The 16,088-nt window shown below is 37.8% G+C and overlaps 1 protein-coding gene across 1 annotated transcript in view; it reads left to right on the top strand.

Moving 5' to 3' along the window:
• LOC130239190 (pro-neuregulin-3, membrane-bound isoform) overlaps positions 1-16,088 on the top strand; it is a 655,667-nt gene that overhangs the window by 617,851 nt on the left and 21,728 nt on the right. The window contains exon 7 of the mRNA XM_056470247.1: positions 15,665-15,783. Within this exon, the coding sequence (XP_056326222.1) occupies positions 15,665-15,783 (119 nt within the window). The remainder of the gene's footprint in view (positions 1-15,664; positions 15,784-16,088) is intronic.

Genomic DNA, 16,088 nt, shown 5'->3' with positions numbered 1-16,088 from the left:
CGCCGAGAAGACCCCCGATCTTGCCAGATCAGTGTTGTGCTTTCTTTCCTTCAGGACAGGTGGAGCGAAGGCTGTCGCGCTCCACACTGAGGGTTTACGTGGCCACCATCTCCGCTCATCAGGATGCGTGGATGGCGGCACCGTGGGGAGGCATAACCTCATCATCCAGTTCCTCAGAGGTGCGAGGCGGATGTTTTCCCCCGCCCCCCTCTCATACCCTCTTGAGATCTCGCGGTAGTGCTACGAGCCTACGTGGGGATCCCTTCGAACCACTCGACTCAGTATCCTTGAGATTTCTGTCCTTGAAGACAGCTCTGCTGGTCGTGTTGGCATCGGTTAAGAGGGTTAGGTACCTGGAGGCATTTTCGGTCAGTGACTCGTGCCTAGAATTCGGGCCGGCCTACTCTCACGTTGTCCTGAGACCCCGGCCCGGCTATGTGCCCAAGGTTCCTACCACGCCGTTTAACAATCAGGTAGTGAGCCTGCAAGCGCTGCCCGCGGAGGAGGCAGACCCAGCCCTTTCATTGTTGTGTCCTGTTCGCGCTTTGCGAATATATGTGGACCACACTCAGAGCCTTAGATCCTCTGACCAGCTCTTTGTCCATTACAGTGGTCGGCAGATGGGAAGTGCCGTATCTAAACAGAGGTTGGCCCACTGGGTAGTGGATGCCATCTCCCTCGCCTTTGGGCCAGGGTGAGCCGTGTCCCCCGGGGGTGAGAGCGCACTCCATTACGGAGCATCGCATCCTCCTGGGCGTTAGCACGCGGCGCCTCTCTGACAGACATTTGTAGAGCTACGGGTTGGGTGACACCCAATACATTTGCAAGGTTACAATCTGCGAGTGGAGCCGGTTTCCTCAAGGGTATTAGGCAACCCTTGGTGATTGAGGAAACGATTCGGTTGAGGTGTCGAAACACGCTTGCTGCGCCACTCTCCCTAACCCGGAGATACGTGCGCTTTTTCAGCTTTGTCAGTTTAGTTCCCCATTTCTTTGGCGAACCCTGCAGAGTTCCTCCGAGGCCCCCAGCACCTGACTCAGCGGAGGAGTCAGGTGTTGGCCCGTTACGTTGTCGGCATGCCCGCTGGTCAGCCCGCGTTCTGGGTATAGGTGCCTGCTATGTGTGATCCCCGCTGGCGATCCCATACGTTCACACAGCCACGGTATAGTCCCCCCCTTCTAGGGCAGGCTCGTGTCTTCCCTCCCCGCTAACCATCCTTATGCTAGGACCCCCCCATCTCTGGGCTGGTCCATAGATTGTCACCAGGTCTCCCCTCTGGGTAGCAGGTGAGCTCCGCAGCGTCCTCCCTATCGGGACTGAACGCTTTCCCAACGTACTGTCGTATCAAAACCTTTTTACAGGGTTATTGCGACTCCCCGAAAAATATAACCGTTTCTGAACAGGTAAGTGAGGGCCAGGGGACACGTTGGAAGACTGTGTCTCGGGGTGTTGTAGGTGCGCTTGCTCTACTGCGTGGCACACCCTTCGCCAGGGGCGCAGTAAGGTTCTTTCGTTGTGGCGTTTTCCATAGATTTCCCCATAGTGGAAGTTTCCACATAGCATTGGAGTTCCCCATCCGAAGGGGAACGCTACGGTTACTAAAGTAACCCTTCGTTCCCCGAGGGGGGGAACGGAAATGCTATGTTCCTTCGCCACAACGATTGTCCCTTAGCTGTTGAGCGTGAAAGTCTCTTCAGCTAGAAAAGGATGTCGAGCATGGCACTGGCTGCGTCTTTATAGCATGACTGATTGTCATTGACGCCAGCTGTGCACGCTGACGCTGCCAACTCATTGGCATTTCATTGGCCCGTTTTTATACTCTTTCAGATGATTGGATTCTGACGAAATCCCCATAGTGGAAGTTTCCACATAGCATTTCCGTTCCCCCCCTCGGGGAACGAAGGGTTACTTTAGTAACCGTAGCGTTTTCCCCTGCCATGTCTTTAAAATATGACAATTTATTTTACCCCAGTATTAGTGGAGTTTCTGCACTTGCTTGCTGGTACTGACGCAGATACCGCTTACACAGTTTTTCATCAAATTTTTACGATTAAACAAATAAATGGATGCTAAACTCTATTTAACTGAATGTTTTTAATGACATTACAACACCATTGCTGTAAAAGGAACCTGAAATTCAAAATAGTCACATTAAGCTTTCATCGGAAGCTTACCATTGGCTGAAAAACACTTGCTGTGCATAAAGCTTATTGATAGTTCATTAGGCGATTGATTAAAAATACTAAAATATTACTTTATGGTTGAATATTTCATGTGAAATAAATGTGTCAATTCGTAAGCTAGCCATTCAACATATCAGCTTAGCTGGCTAACTTAGCATAACCTGCACAAATATTTAATTGTACATTTTGTGTGACCCAACACGGAAGAGCAAATTGTGTGTAAAACCAGGAAGGACTGTTCTGATTCTAGATATCTGATTTGATGTGCATGATGGGTTATTAGTATTGTTTTATTAATTTTCACACAAGGGATTTCGTTAAAATATTTTCAACACATTCATTTGTTGATTTTGTTCATTTTTAAAGTTGAATGACTAAAACAATGGTTCTCAGCTAGTTATGCTTAAAATTATTTGAAAGAATTCCATTATGCTCTTTTAAATTGTAATGGATATTTTAGGTAGTCCCTGAATATGTCTATGAAGTTTCAGCAAAATTACCCCATGGACCGTTTTGAAGTGCATTTATTAAGAGGAACCAAAATGACTGTTTAGTGTATATCTTTATATTTTATTCAGCTGATATCCTCCATTTTCAAAAAAGAACAATGCCTTTAGAGCTTGAGCTTCACTTATTCTAGCAACAACAACCAAATATTTGCATATGATTCAAAGTCTTGTCAGTTTAAACTCTTATATACTGTATATATTTGTTTTTCTGAGTGTACAGGCATTAAGCATATGCACAGAAAGTGAGCTGTCAGACTCACTTTACATTCTATCTTCTGTTTTTTGTTCACTATCAAATACATAGAAGGTTATGTAAACACACAAACATGCATATGGACTTAAGCGTACACGCACACACGCACACACACACACACGCACACGCACACACACACACACAAACACACACACACACACACACACACACACACACACACACACACACACACACACACACACACACACACACACACACACACACACACACACACACACACAATAAAACAAAATGTTGGTTATATCTATGCATGTGTGTATCAAGCGACAACCTCCTGCTCTCCCTCGTGAAACAAATACAGAAGTAACTGAAACTGCAATTCGTCTTAATAGTCCTGGCTCCATAATAGAGCAAATTTCTATTGACCCCACCTTTAAAATGGCCAACAGAAAAAAAGCGGTGTTTACAGCCTGGTATAAAGAACGATTTTGGTTCATATAGCTAATATTACCATTCATGACAACTGTGAGGGGGATGATTTTTTTTAACTCATCTGTTTCCTTTATATTAGGTTATATTAAGTCTGCATAATTAAGGGCATGGCCACTTGAATGATACCTAGGTCTCGCTGGTCGCCATCACCTCAGCTGATTCCAGCTGATTAGCAACTGAACTCGGCATATACATCATATTTTCGATGTATATGCAGTACATAGTCACACAGTACACAGTCAGTTGCTTTTTGGAAATATTTCTTACAATTATCAGATGATATGGCATGCTGTATGCACGTTATTGTGCTCAGAAACCCGTCACGTTGCCTCCGTTTCCCAGGTGAGTGAAATTATATACTTGTATACCATATATATATATATATATATATAAATGTTTTTTTTTTAATTAAGATAATTCATATTTTTCTTTAGACCTGTAATGCACTCCAGAATCTGTCAGGCTGATTAGCTGTAGGATCTAGAACAGTCATCTGAAACATTATATAGTATTATGCCTGGATTTCATCAACAGCCTTGCATTTACAAACGCAGACTATACTTGAACGCAGACTATACTTGAAGTATTTGGAAGTAATTTACATTTTCCTCCTGTAGAAAAACATCATAAGAACAATGTTTAGTGACTCAATGTACTGTTTTACAACAGTGTTTTTCAATGTCTAAACACTTTATTGATATAGTATACCACCAAGCACATGTGGTCAGAACACAGGTAATAAACACAGGAATAAACACAGGTCGCAGGTAATAAAGTATTTAGCAAACTGCTAGCAGGCATCTGTAGCTCTGCTCACGCTCTGCCTATTTGCCCTTGTTTGGTGTTCCCAGGGCAGTACGATGACGCGCGAACAAAGTGGTGACGGTTGGACACGCTTACTGGTAGCTTCTTTTGGGTTCCTTAGAAACCTATGGGTGACGTCACGGATACTCCATTCATATGTTTTACACTTCATGGTGTGTTTCTGTAACAGTGTGTCTGTTGAAAAAAAAGTTTTTGTTTTTAAATAAATTTTTATTACATGAAAGATTATTGAAAATGATTTATATGGATGTATAATTTGTTAGTAAAGGGAAATATTTGTCTGAAATACAACTATTTGAAATTCTGTAATCTTGACTGATCAAGAAAATTGTTCAAATTAAGTTCTTAGCAATTCACAATACTATTCTGAAATTAAGTTTTGATATATTTATGGTAGGACATTTACAAAGTATCTTCATGAAACATAATCTTCACCTAATATTCTAATGATTTTTGGCATAAAAATAAATCAATAATTTTGACTCGGGTGCCACGGTGGCGCAGTGAGTAGCATGATCGCCTCACAGCAAGAAGGTTGCTGATTCGAGCCCCAGCTGGGTCAGTTGACTTTTCTGTGTGTTTCTGTAAGTTTTGCATGTTGGCGTGGGTTTCCTCCGGGTGCTCCTGTTTCCCCCCACAGTCTAAAGACATGTGCTATAGGTGAATTGAATAAGCTAAATTGTCCGTAGTGTATGTGTATGAATGAGAGTGTATGGGTGTTTCCCAGTCTTGGGTTGTGGCGGAAGGGCATCCGCTGTGTAAAACATATATTATATAAGTTGGTGGTTCATCCTGCTGTGGCAACCCCTGATTAATAAAGGCACTAAGCCAAAAAGAAAATGAATGAATTAATTAATTTGAACTCATACAGTGTATTTTTAGGCTATTGACAAAAATATTCCCATGCAACATAAGACCTTTTTCTTATCTCATAAGATTTTGTCACCAGGGTAAATTGTTACAGTTTAGTTTAATTTTACAGTTTATTTTTAGGTAAGGGCATTCAAATTGTCAGACAAAAATTGATTAGAAGTGAGAACAGATGACGCTTTACAGCGCTTGGCTCATTGTAACAAGGCTCTGTCACGGCTATTCAGGCTGTGTGAGTCTCAGAGGACAGCCTCACTAATAATGCTAGTCATGCTAGTCCATCATTGATGGTTTGTGATTACTGCATCATTCTGTCTTTCCAGCACAGATGCCAGTCCAGTGTCTTACACAATGTAGACCATCTCTCTGCATTCTGTGTGAAGATTTAGTTAATATTCATCCCTTTCTCAATCGCTCCAACTAGCAGATCCATCACAGATAAGCCGATACAGGCTATTTGCATGGCAAACGCAGTGGTAATTTGAATGTCACTCAAACTCAGTGTGATGTATAATCGCTACAGCAATGAGACACTGTCACAAGACGTCCAAGCGCAAGCCAAATCCAGCTTTTGACACATGATGTTTAGTGTTTTTCTTTGAGTAATTATCTGAATTGCAGTGAATATAGGATGAAGTGAAGGCCCGTATTGATTAGAGAAACCACTGGTAGTAATGTCTGTGAAACTTAGAAGATTATTAAATGTTTAAAGTTAGCCATAACCTTATATATAACACCACTGACTGAACGTTCAGCCTAACAAACATTATTAATACAGATAATAAGCTGGTGTTTGCCATGCAAATGTGCATTATTTGTTGACTATCATGGGTGTGAAATATTCATTTCAAACAGCTGTCATTATAGGATGAGCAAGAAGCATAATTCACAGCTCTATGAACCCTGTGACATGTAGCACACTTACAAAGAAACTCCTCACTGACATGGCATTTAAAACAATTACCATCTAGCATGGGACACGTCATACAGATTTTATAATCCTGAACTAGGTGATGGTTTTGCATGTCATTATGGCTAAATTAAAATATCCATTACACTAGCATCCCCTCCAGACAGCACTTCTCAGAAAGCAGCATGTGTTCAGCCTCATGCAACTCTGTTGAAAGCAGATGCGTCAATAACCTTTGAACATAGACATGTGTTAAATCCCAATGAGTTTATTATTGACTATACATCCCATATATTGGACCATGTTAGCTCATGCTGTGAGGAACTCTCTCTTACAGCTTTCATATGTGCCATTACGTTGTCTGAGGTGGTCTCCGCAATGCAATTTTGAAATAATCTTCGGTAGTGCAGTTTTATTATGTAGTCTCAATTTTCAGCTCTTTTGTACAGCACTCTTTCCCCCAAATATGATCATTATCTTTCTTAATAACATTTTGGCATGTGTAAACATCACATTTGCTGGCCTCGTGTGATGCATTTGCTATTCTAAGATTTCAATATCTGTATGCTGAACTTAATTTGATAAAAGTTTAAGTAGTTTGTTGCGTGTGTGGTCCAAAAATTCGAGAGCTTTTAGTGAATTACCCATTGGCATGTTTTGTTTTGTTTTGCTTTGCTTTGCTTTGCTTTGCTTTATTTGTTTTGTTTTGCTTTGCTTTTTTCATTTTTGCTGTGTTAATATTAATTATGATTAAATGATATTTATTTTTATTGAAATGTTCATATTTCATGCTTTTTCCCTTTATTATTATTATTTTTTTTTTATAATTAGTCTTAATTTATTTTATGCTAGCACAAGATTTGGTAGGACAGAAAATATCCTCATTATAACTGTAATATTTTTCCTAGTGCTAGTTAAGCAAAAAATGTTTGTTGGCAAGGCAATCGACCCTTCGCTAAGCCCCGCCCTCCTTAGTTACTGTTGTTACGCCTGTCAAGCTTTCGTGCCTGGAACATCTATTACAGTATGCGCCGGTGTCAGACATTGCCAGGGATATAATGAGTCATTTTTGGCGAACAGGTGAGAATTCCGAGAAAGTATGTTCATGACACAACAGGCAACCGATTAGAAAATAATTTAATCAAAATTTAAGCTAGGTTAGCCTAGCCTCCTCATGCGTTGACCAATCTTAGTTCATATACAGCAGGATAGGTGACATTTTAAAATAATCTAATAATAACAAATTAAACCGTGATTTATCTTCTCTTCTTTTTTTTTTTTATTTTTTTTTTTTGCCAAAAAACGTTACTAACCGTCGAGGTAACACGTATGGACAGTGCTTCTACATTATTCATTTATAGAAAGAGCAGCCAGAAAGGGGAAATCGATGTATTTGTGCCGAATATTAGCATCATTGACTCACAACAGTATTTAGTACCTATAACTGTCAGTATGTTTGTGTGCTTTTTATACTGTTTCTATTCTAATTTGCAGTTAAGTGGAAAAAATAAATACGTTGAAATGCAAGTCAAAGTATAAATAGCAAAAGTGAACAAATAGATTTTCCCTATTCTAGCAAATATTAATCAGACACCAAATATAAAAGCAGACACTTACCCGGTATAATGCTGTCACCAGTGACTAAATCTCTAAAAGACCGACGAAAACATGAGTGAATTGTAGCTCTGACATGGGCATGAGGGTTATAAATGACTGAAAAACAGCTGTGGGTAAAGTATATTGATTCCAAGTGCTCAGATTGTGGTCACATCTCGGTTTTGTTCTGTTGATATGTCATTTTAAATATTCGTTTAAATTCGTTTAAATAAAAAAGAAAAAGTCAGCTGGGAAACATAACCTGCTTTGTATTTTTGTAGGAAACACAGTTTAGATCTATTTAAGGTAAGATGTGTGTGAGTTATTGCCGTCTATCACTGAATGTGTCAGGAATCTCAAAAGCTATTGGCCGATAATCACATTTAAAGACTCAATCGGTACTTGTCAATCTGGCCGATCTCATAAACTGATCACAGATTTGTTTGTTTTTGAGATCACAAACAGACATAGCCGGCCCTCCCTATAAGCGAACTAAGTGGCTGCTTAGGGCCCCGGTGCCACAAGGGGACCCCCACAACCTGCTAGTGGTGCATTTATTTGCATTTTACAATTATCTTCATTGACAGTGCTTTAGTACTTAAATATTTATAAATTTTCACTGAAAATAAAATTAAAAAATCACATTTTTATTAAAGTTTAATTTTTGCATTTAATCACTTATTGCCCAGTGTCGTTTCATTGCAGTGCTTTTGCTTTTGGAATTTACAAAAAATAAACCTAAACCTTGAATTTTTTTATAGAATCTTCAGTCTGTTTGCCAAATTAATGTGTTTTAAACACTCCAGAAGGATGCTAAGTAAGAATCACTGGTCCTTTATTAATTCTTCATTTTTGAAGCTGATAGTTGACAAAAACAGTGCTGTTTTAAAATGTCCAAGTCATTCAGAGAGTTATTAAGTAGAAGAAATCAAGCTTTACTTTTCTGTTTCATTAATTGTATTTAATAAGCAATATAATCATTGTGGCAATACTATTCAATGTATTTCAATGACAATACTCCACTATTTAGAGCAAGGCAGGGCCCCTAAATTATTCTACTTAGGGTCCCCAAATGTACATGGCCGGCCCTACAAACAAAGGGAAGATGCATGTGCGCTCCCATATATTATACATAGCCTGCAGCATCCACAACATGCGAGGAGGTAAAAGATGCATGGGGCATGTGCGATCGATGCACTCAATCACAACTGCTAAAATATATTCTGATGCAAAGCAACCTGTTTATACAATGTATTGGATTGTACTCGTGTGAGTGATGCAAGTGCAGCCACTGCATATCCAGTGTTGCTGCTGTGACGCGAGCAGAGCGACCGCCCCTATCTAGTGTCTCATCCAACCTTACGACCTCTCTCGGATATTCATATCGACTCTGTGATCCCAAAAGAATTAGTTAAAATACCCAGAAATCATGGTGACAAGAGTGAATCAGCAAGACAACAGATCGCTAGAGGCACATATAGTGATGTCTTAAGCATTATGTTTCTCAGGTTAAATAATTAGAGCAGTAAAGATACGTCTTGTACTATACAGAAGGTTATAGGCCTATTTCTTTTTAGTAAGGAAGTATTAGATTTATAGGTGTGCATTTTAACATCTTATGCAATATTTCCAAATTGCATTGTTTGCCATTTTTCTTACCGATTTTCAAATCTGTGTTTTGTTATTTTCTATGGCGGTTCATTCACTGTGGTGACCCCTGATAAAAAAGGGACTAAGCTGAAGTAAAATGAATGAATTAATTATTTTCTGTAAAGCTGCTTCTGGCATGTTCACACCTAACTGGTTATAAGACACGTGTTTAAGGTGTTATATGCTGCATCCTTCATGTATTCTCTTAGGTAAGGCAAGATCTTCCCTTAAGGTTCATACTTTGAAGGAAAATGTGCTTGAAGCATTTTAAAGCTTGAAGCATTAGAATCAGTACTCAATATCGGCCCATCATCTCGCTATTTGGTATCGGCTGCAAAAATCTCGATTGGAGCATCCTAACAAAACATATGTATTAATTTTGCTATGGGTAATTTGCTAATTTATTAAGTAATATTTTAAAATATTTAGAATGTTGCTTTATACTAATGCAATATCATTTTGAACATTTTATAATGAACGTATTACAGTAAAAACATAAACAATCCCATTTATAACACAATGGAGTTCAATACAGAATTTGAGCTTCTCCTGTCTTTGCCTTAATTTGCTCGCAGATGTCTTATGCATTGTCAAGTGACAGTATTTACATTTTAAAAGTCAGATTTATTTACAACATTTAATTTTAGTTGGCTTGTTTGTAATTCAGCAATAAAACAAAGAAACAAACGTTTACATTAAATTCGAATCGTCGATATCTGTCTAAGCCATTCGCCCCAACCACCTCCCCATCATTCGCCCTCTCTTCAGATGGGATGGCGGGCCAAATCAAAGGTTATCTTGGGCCAACTTTGGCCCGCAGGCCCTACTTTGGGCATCTCAGTTTTAGACACTACATGACAAATCAGTCAAACTAATTATTATGTTGAAGTATTTAATTAAAAGGATTTAATGTACATAAGAGTGTTTGTGTGCAAGTTTGTTTCTTTGTTTATTTTTATTTTTTTCCTTTATTGTTTTTATTTAGCTAGTTATTTTAGTTGTATTACTGTTTAAAAACTACAATTAAATAATTTAAACAAATTGTCATTTTAAGGTTAAATCGGGACTGATGTTGGTAAAGAAATATGTCAATCAAAGCATAAAAAAATACTAATTGTAATGTGACAATAATTTTTTGATGAAAACATTTTTGACCTCTGTAGATATGCTGCATGAGCAAAGTTGTTTTTAGATATTTATGTAGATAATGGCAATATATAAAATTGTAATATGTTAGGTCTTTTTTGTTTTTTTCTAAATATTAAGACATTTTGGCTGAATTCACCTGGTTAATTTAACAGCTAAGTAGCGCATTCATGCATGTTTGTTTAAAAGCTTTTTTTCTGGAAATGTAGGTGGCTGTGCTTTGGAAAAGAAGGAAAATGCATCTTCAAAGACAAGCTTTCAAAAGACTTCGGATGAAGTCATTTTCGATTGCCTGAACAGGTTTTTTTGAGGGTGGTCAAAGTGCATCTCTAAGGAAAAAGAAATTGACTGCTTCAGTAATGATAGGCTTCTAGCTTTTCTAATACTAGTTACCAATGTGATAAAGGGTTGACCTTAAATTCAGAAATTACCATTTCTATCCTTGAATGAATCAGACAGCTTTTTCAAACCTGTTTGAGGAAATGATTTTTAAGATTTGCTGTAGTGAGTCAGTGAATCATAAATCAGCATATACGTATCTTACTTGTGCCAGAATATGTTTGTGTTTGGAAAATGTTTTTTAAATCTTACAATGGCTACAGAATATATTATAACCATCTTAGCTCACCGTATTCCATACCTTTTTCCTCAGCATTAGTCATCACTTTCTGCTCCAGTTTTATTTCTTCTCTTTCTATTGCTCTCTCTTCAATGCTTTTGCAATGCTTTTACTTTTTCTCTCTAGCGGGGTATTTTAAATAGCACATGTATTGTCACAATTCATAAACATATGCAAATTTGTTTAATGTGAAAAGAAAGGAGGCTATAAATTAACAGAAAACAATAACATAATGTAACTGCTTAAATGTCAGCAATACTGTAAAAATCAAAGTTAAAGAACAACCCATAATCTTAAAAATTTTAAGGTGATTGCTTAGTCATATGTAAATCATCCTACCAGTAATAAAATAGCTGATTTTTAAACATATTTCACAAGTTGCACATTTTGAAGACTGAAGCACAGTATACAAATTAACTAGAGGCAATCCTATTAACTATCTAACAAATGGAATTTAACCTGCAACCTTTGCAAGATGGCGAGCCTGTCTAAAGTGACTGAAACTCTCCAACAGCAGATTGTCCAGATGAAGACCAAATGGATAATCCTTATAGAAATTGGCCAAATCTGTGATTTCTAGAATATGACAACTTTATATTGCCACTAACTCATTTAAGTCCCCCAAAAAGGCAGGTCATCAACAGAAAGACAAAATAATTAGACTGAAAGTCTCCAGGGACCAAAACTTTCATCAGTAGAATCAAAATGCTGGACTAAAGGTCCCGGTATACTTCAAATTAGGCATGGGATGGCAACCGTTTTCAAGGTATGCATTTTGGAAAAGTCAAGGTTTTAAAACCGGTAAAATGTTCTTTGTTTAAAGTTTTTTCGACAACAGTATCTCCAGCAGAAAAGATATCTAAAAATGCCATTTTAAACTGTAATAAATTCAGTGTTTTTAAAACTAATGAAGACAGCAGAAGTCTGTGATTTATTTTAATTATACTGTATAGGCTGACATGTTTACTGTTACAAATTATTTTCTATGTTCCTTAAAATAAAATATGTTGTGTTCAAAGGGGAAAAAAGTTCTTATTTTTTTACCCAGACATTTAAATAGAATATATTTTAGAGCAATAATCACAATACTGTGAAACCGTGAAACGGTTATCATACCGTCAGAATCTTATACCAGTCCATGCCTACTTCAGATGAAGTTATTTTTCATTCTTTTTTTGAAGGCAAAAAGAAGTTTGAAAAGGCAGAGTGAAGATATACTGTTTCCAAACGTTTTGGCACCCTCACAGTGTTGTAGGCGGGGTTTTAAATGTGTCATGCTGCTTGAATGTACTTCTAAACATAACAACAATGTAAGAGCAGAGCAGTTTAATAAACATCTGGCAAACAGCCTTCTATGCTAGAAGCACCACAGCAGAACATCACATTGCTTTATATTTACTGTGGACAGACACTGAATTGAACAATGTTCAGAACTTTATTAGATGTGGTGTGACACAGTTTTGCTTCTCGACTGGTGTGAGAAACCCTCCAAGTCTTTCCATGAGCGATCGTACATGTGCGAATAAACCTGTAACTGCTCTGCTACTCGACCCTCCAGTGTATATATGTTGCAAACTTGGTGTTGTTGCGCTGAATCAACGACAATCAAAGAATCAAAGTCAAAGAAGGTGGAGTTCCACAACACACTCATAGATGCTTGGTCATCACTGACCAATGGTATAGCTTAAAGTTGTTCAGGACCAAAACAAACTTTCAACACAGATTACTTTGGTGAGCTGTTTCTAATTGTCAAAAAAACTCAAAAAAACTTTGTTTCAGCCAGATTTTGTTAAATATGATGTAACTTTTTTATTAATTTGAAGTATACCGGGGTCTTAACCTTTACTGAGGAGCATGTTGTTTGATCAGAGAACTGGTACAAAGTTCAAGCAAGCTGTGTTTATTTGGGTAAAATGGGAGATATTATTCTCTTCTTCATCAAATGGAGAAATAATAAAGCGATGATAAAGTGTCTTTGTTTAGGGCAGGGGTTCTCAATGTCTACGTTAAAAGGTCCAAATCTGAATTTTTATTAAGGTCAAAGGTCCAGACCAATTTAATTTACATAACTTGTTTTTAATAAACATCCATATCATGCATCACAAGTCAACAATATTTATATTTCTTTAAAAAAAGTGGCATTTGCATTCAAAACACATTAAATACTGGATTAAATACTAAATGTGGCAAAACCACTAATATAAGTGCTAAAATATAATTTTTGCACAAAACACAACAAAAGGTAGGCCAAAAAGACTCTCTGGATGCAGCCATGATGATGCAAGCTAAGATTAAATGCACTCAATGGAGCTAGTGACGTCACTGTGGGGGGTAGGGTTAGGTGTGGGCAATAATAGTGGGCTCAGATTGCAACTTCACGAGGTCTTTATCCAGACCCATCCCCCAAAAAAGGTGGAAAATACAAAACATGTGTAATGAAAACTTTAGGTGTTGTAGTTTTGCGGTCTGTATTTTGTGGATTCTGCCGTTCAAATTGTCCGTGTTTCGTTTCAACATGGCGTTTCCCATTTCCACTGTTTCAAACCCCAATTGTCTCTTTACAAATCAAGCAGAATGACTTTGTGTTGGCTTGTGGCAAAATAAACACATACTTATCTGTCCATTCAACTTGAATTAGTCCGCTCGATCACATGAAGCCTTGCAGTATCAATGGATGTCATGACAACAGAGTCACGCAGGAATATTTTGAATATTTTGCCTTCAAATTTATTTCGGCTCGTATTTTTTCTTTTACAAAAATACAAAAAACTAAACAGTTAATTTGCAAGGTTTGTGCATTTATCAATGAAGAAAATCCACAATTTGAATTCTTTACGTATGGTCTTGCAATACGAAATGGAGTCGAGTCCAGATTGAATACCTTTGTGGTCCTGATCCAGACTGAAGAATGAATGCAAATGTTTATCATGTTATGAACCTTCAGAATCATGTGGTTCCTTCCCTGCATTCATCACGTAATCAGCCAGTAATTGTCATGCAGGACAATGAAGCAATTAGCCCCATCACACAACAAAAAGTCTACACAGTGTGTTGAAGCTAAAAACGTTGAAATAATGAAATGACCAGTTCAGAGCCTTAAACTAAACCTGATTGAAAGTCTTTGAATATTTGTTGGTGACAAAGTTATGGGTAATAAGCCCACTAGAGTCAATGAACTGTGGAAGAGACTGGAGATGATCAAGATCACAGCAGACCAGTGTGAGAAACTAGTGGCTACAGGTGAGCTGATGTTATTCAAAGCAAGGGCATGTAGAATTCCTACTCAATTTTGGCAACTGTCACCTTCTAAAGTTTTAGCGATAATCTTTTTCCCTCTACAAACATTGTTGTTCTCCAATTTAGATCACAACAATATCCACAAAATAAAGGGTTTTTGTTAAAGTCCCTTGGTTAGTTTTTAAACTGATCTGCTAATGTAGTAAAACAACAGCTAAAATTCCTTCAGTATTTGAAAGATGAAATGACTTTTTTTGTTGTTTATCAATTCTCTCGTTTTGATCTCCTCTGTATATCAAAATCTAAAGTTATAACTAACTAACTTTTGTTGAGAAATAAAAGAAAAAGGTTTATGTAAGTGTTTTTAAACACACAACTCACTTCAAACATAATCAAATTGCCTGCGGCGTTGTGTGTGGGCTACATTTCACATATGTATTGTCAGCTATCTTCAGGGTTTAAAAAATGTCAAGCTGACTGCATATGTCATTTCTTTGTCAAGGCAGTGTCAATATTTCAGAAACACAAGGCATTTCCTCCAAGCTTCTGTTTTATTACGATGAATAAAGTCCTGTAGGCTGGGATGTTACATGATGCATTCAAATCATAATGTAAAGACGCTCCCAGTCATCATTTGCAAAAAAGAAAATAACGAGTTACTAAATTATGCGCATAAGCTGCACATTTTTAAGTAATTTGCAATGAAGTTTCTACACATCTGTAGCTCAAACAGTCTCTAACCACTGGATTGGATCCCCAAGGAATCCATGAACTGATAAAATGTGTACTTTGAGTTCAGTGTTAGTCACTCTACTGTAGGAAAAGGCATCAGCCAAAAGCATAAATGTAAATGGAGGAAAGAAAAAGGAGAAATGTGGTACTTTCTGCACTGCACGTATTGTTCCCACACAAGAGGAAGCCATTGGGACATTGCTTAGATTTACATAGTTCTGAAAGTGCTATATTATCCAATTAGAGTGACTCTAGTGCCCTTCTCTGATCTCCCATCAGCCATCGGTTCTCATCGCTCGCTTCTATTCCACTCGACTCTGTGGAGTGAAGGTGGACTCGTGGAGGAGATTAAGTATCTCTCTGACATTTAGATCATTGTGTGCATTCTGCCCAAAGCAGAAATGGGTTTTTATGGGGAAGTCTTTCAAGGTGTGAAATTTAAATTGGATTTGTCTGCTGGTTCCACAGAGGTCTGTAGGATTATCTGAACATCAGTGGAACCTGGACACATCTTTGTCAAATCCAAAGTGTTGAAGTGTAGTGTACAGAAGCCTGAGCTCAGCTTGCAATGCTGCATACGCTGCCAACTGTGAATTAAAATGCATTGAGTAAATTTTGACAAGACCCACAGATAACAATATGATATTTAACATCTGTCTTCCTTTGTTATGTCTTTTACAGTTTTATAAACCCACAAGGTCCACGCCACCACATGGAGGTGCCATTCGAGAGCCCAGTTTTGCTCCAAGTAATGCTGACTCTACCAACCCACAGGGCTCAATGACAGGAAAACACCCTAGGTAAAATTTGCTATGAGAATCATTACAGCAAAGACTGTCTATTCATGAATAGTTTTTTTTTTATGTCTCATAACTTCATGCGGATTTAATAGAATTGCATGACATTTTTGACAATGGTTATTGTAATAATACAATGCAAAGTCTGCAACTATCTGTAAAAAGCACTGAGGGGAGAAATTTTACTGAATTGTTAGGAAAATTATATTATTTAAAATTTGTAAGACATACATTAACATTCATTTCTGTTATAGCAAGATAAGCATTACATTGAGATATTACAAATCCAAATTTGACTGTATATGTAA

This window comes from Danio aesculapii, chromosome 13 (assembly GCF_903798145.1).
Source record: "Danio aesculapii chromosome 13, fDanAes4.1, whole genome shotgun sequence".
Lineage (NCBI taxonomy): Eukaryota > Metazoa > Chordata > Actinopteri > Cypriniformes > Danionidae > Danio > Danio aesculapii.
Note: the sequence above shows the minus strand (reverse complement) of the source record. Positions and strands in the feature narration are given on the sequence as shown.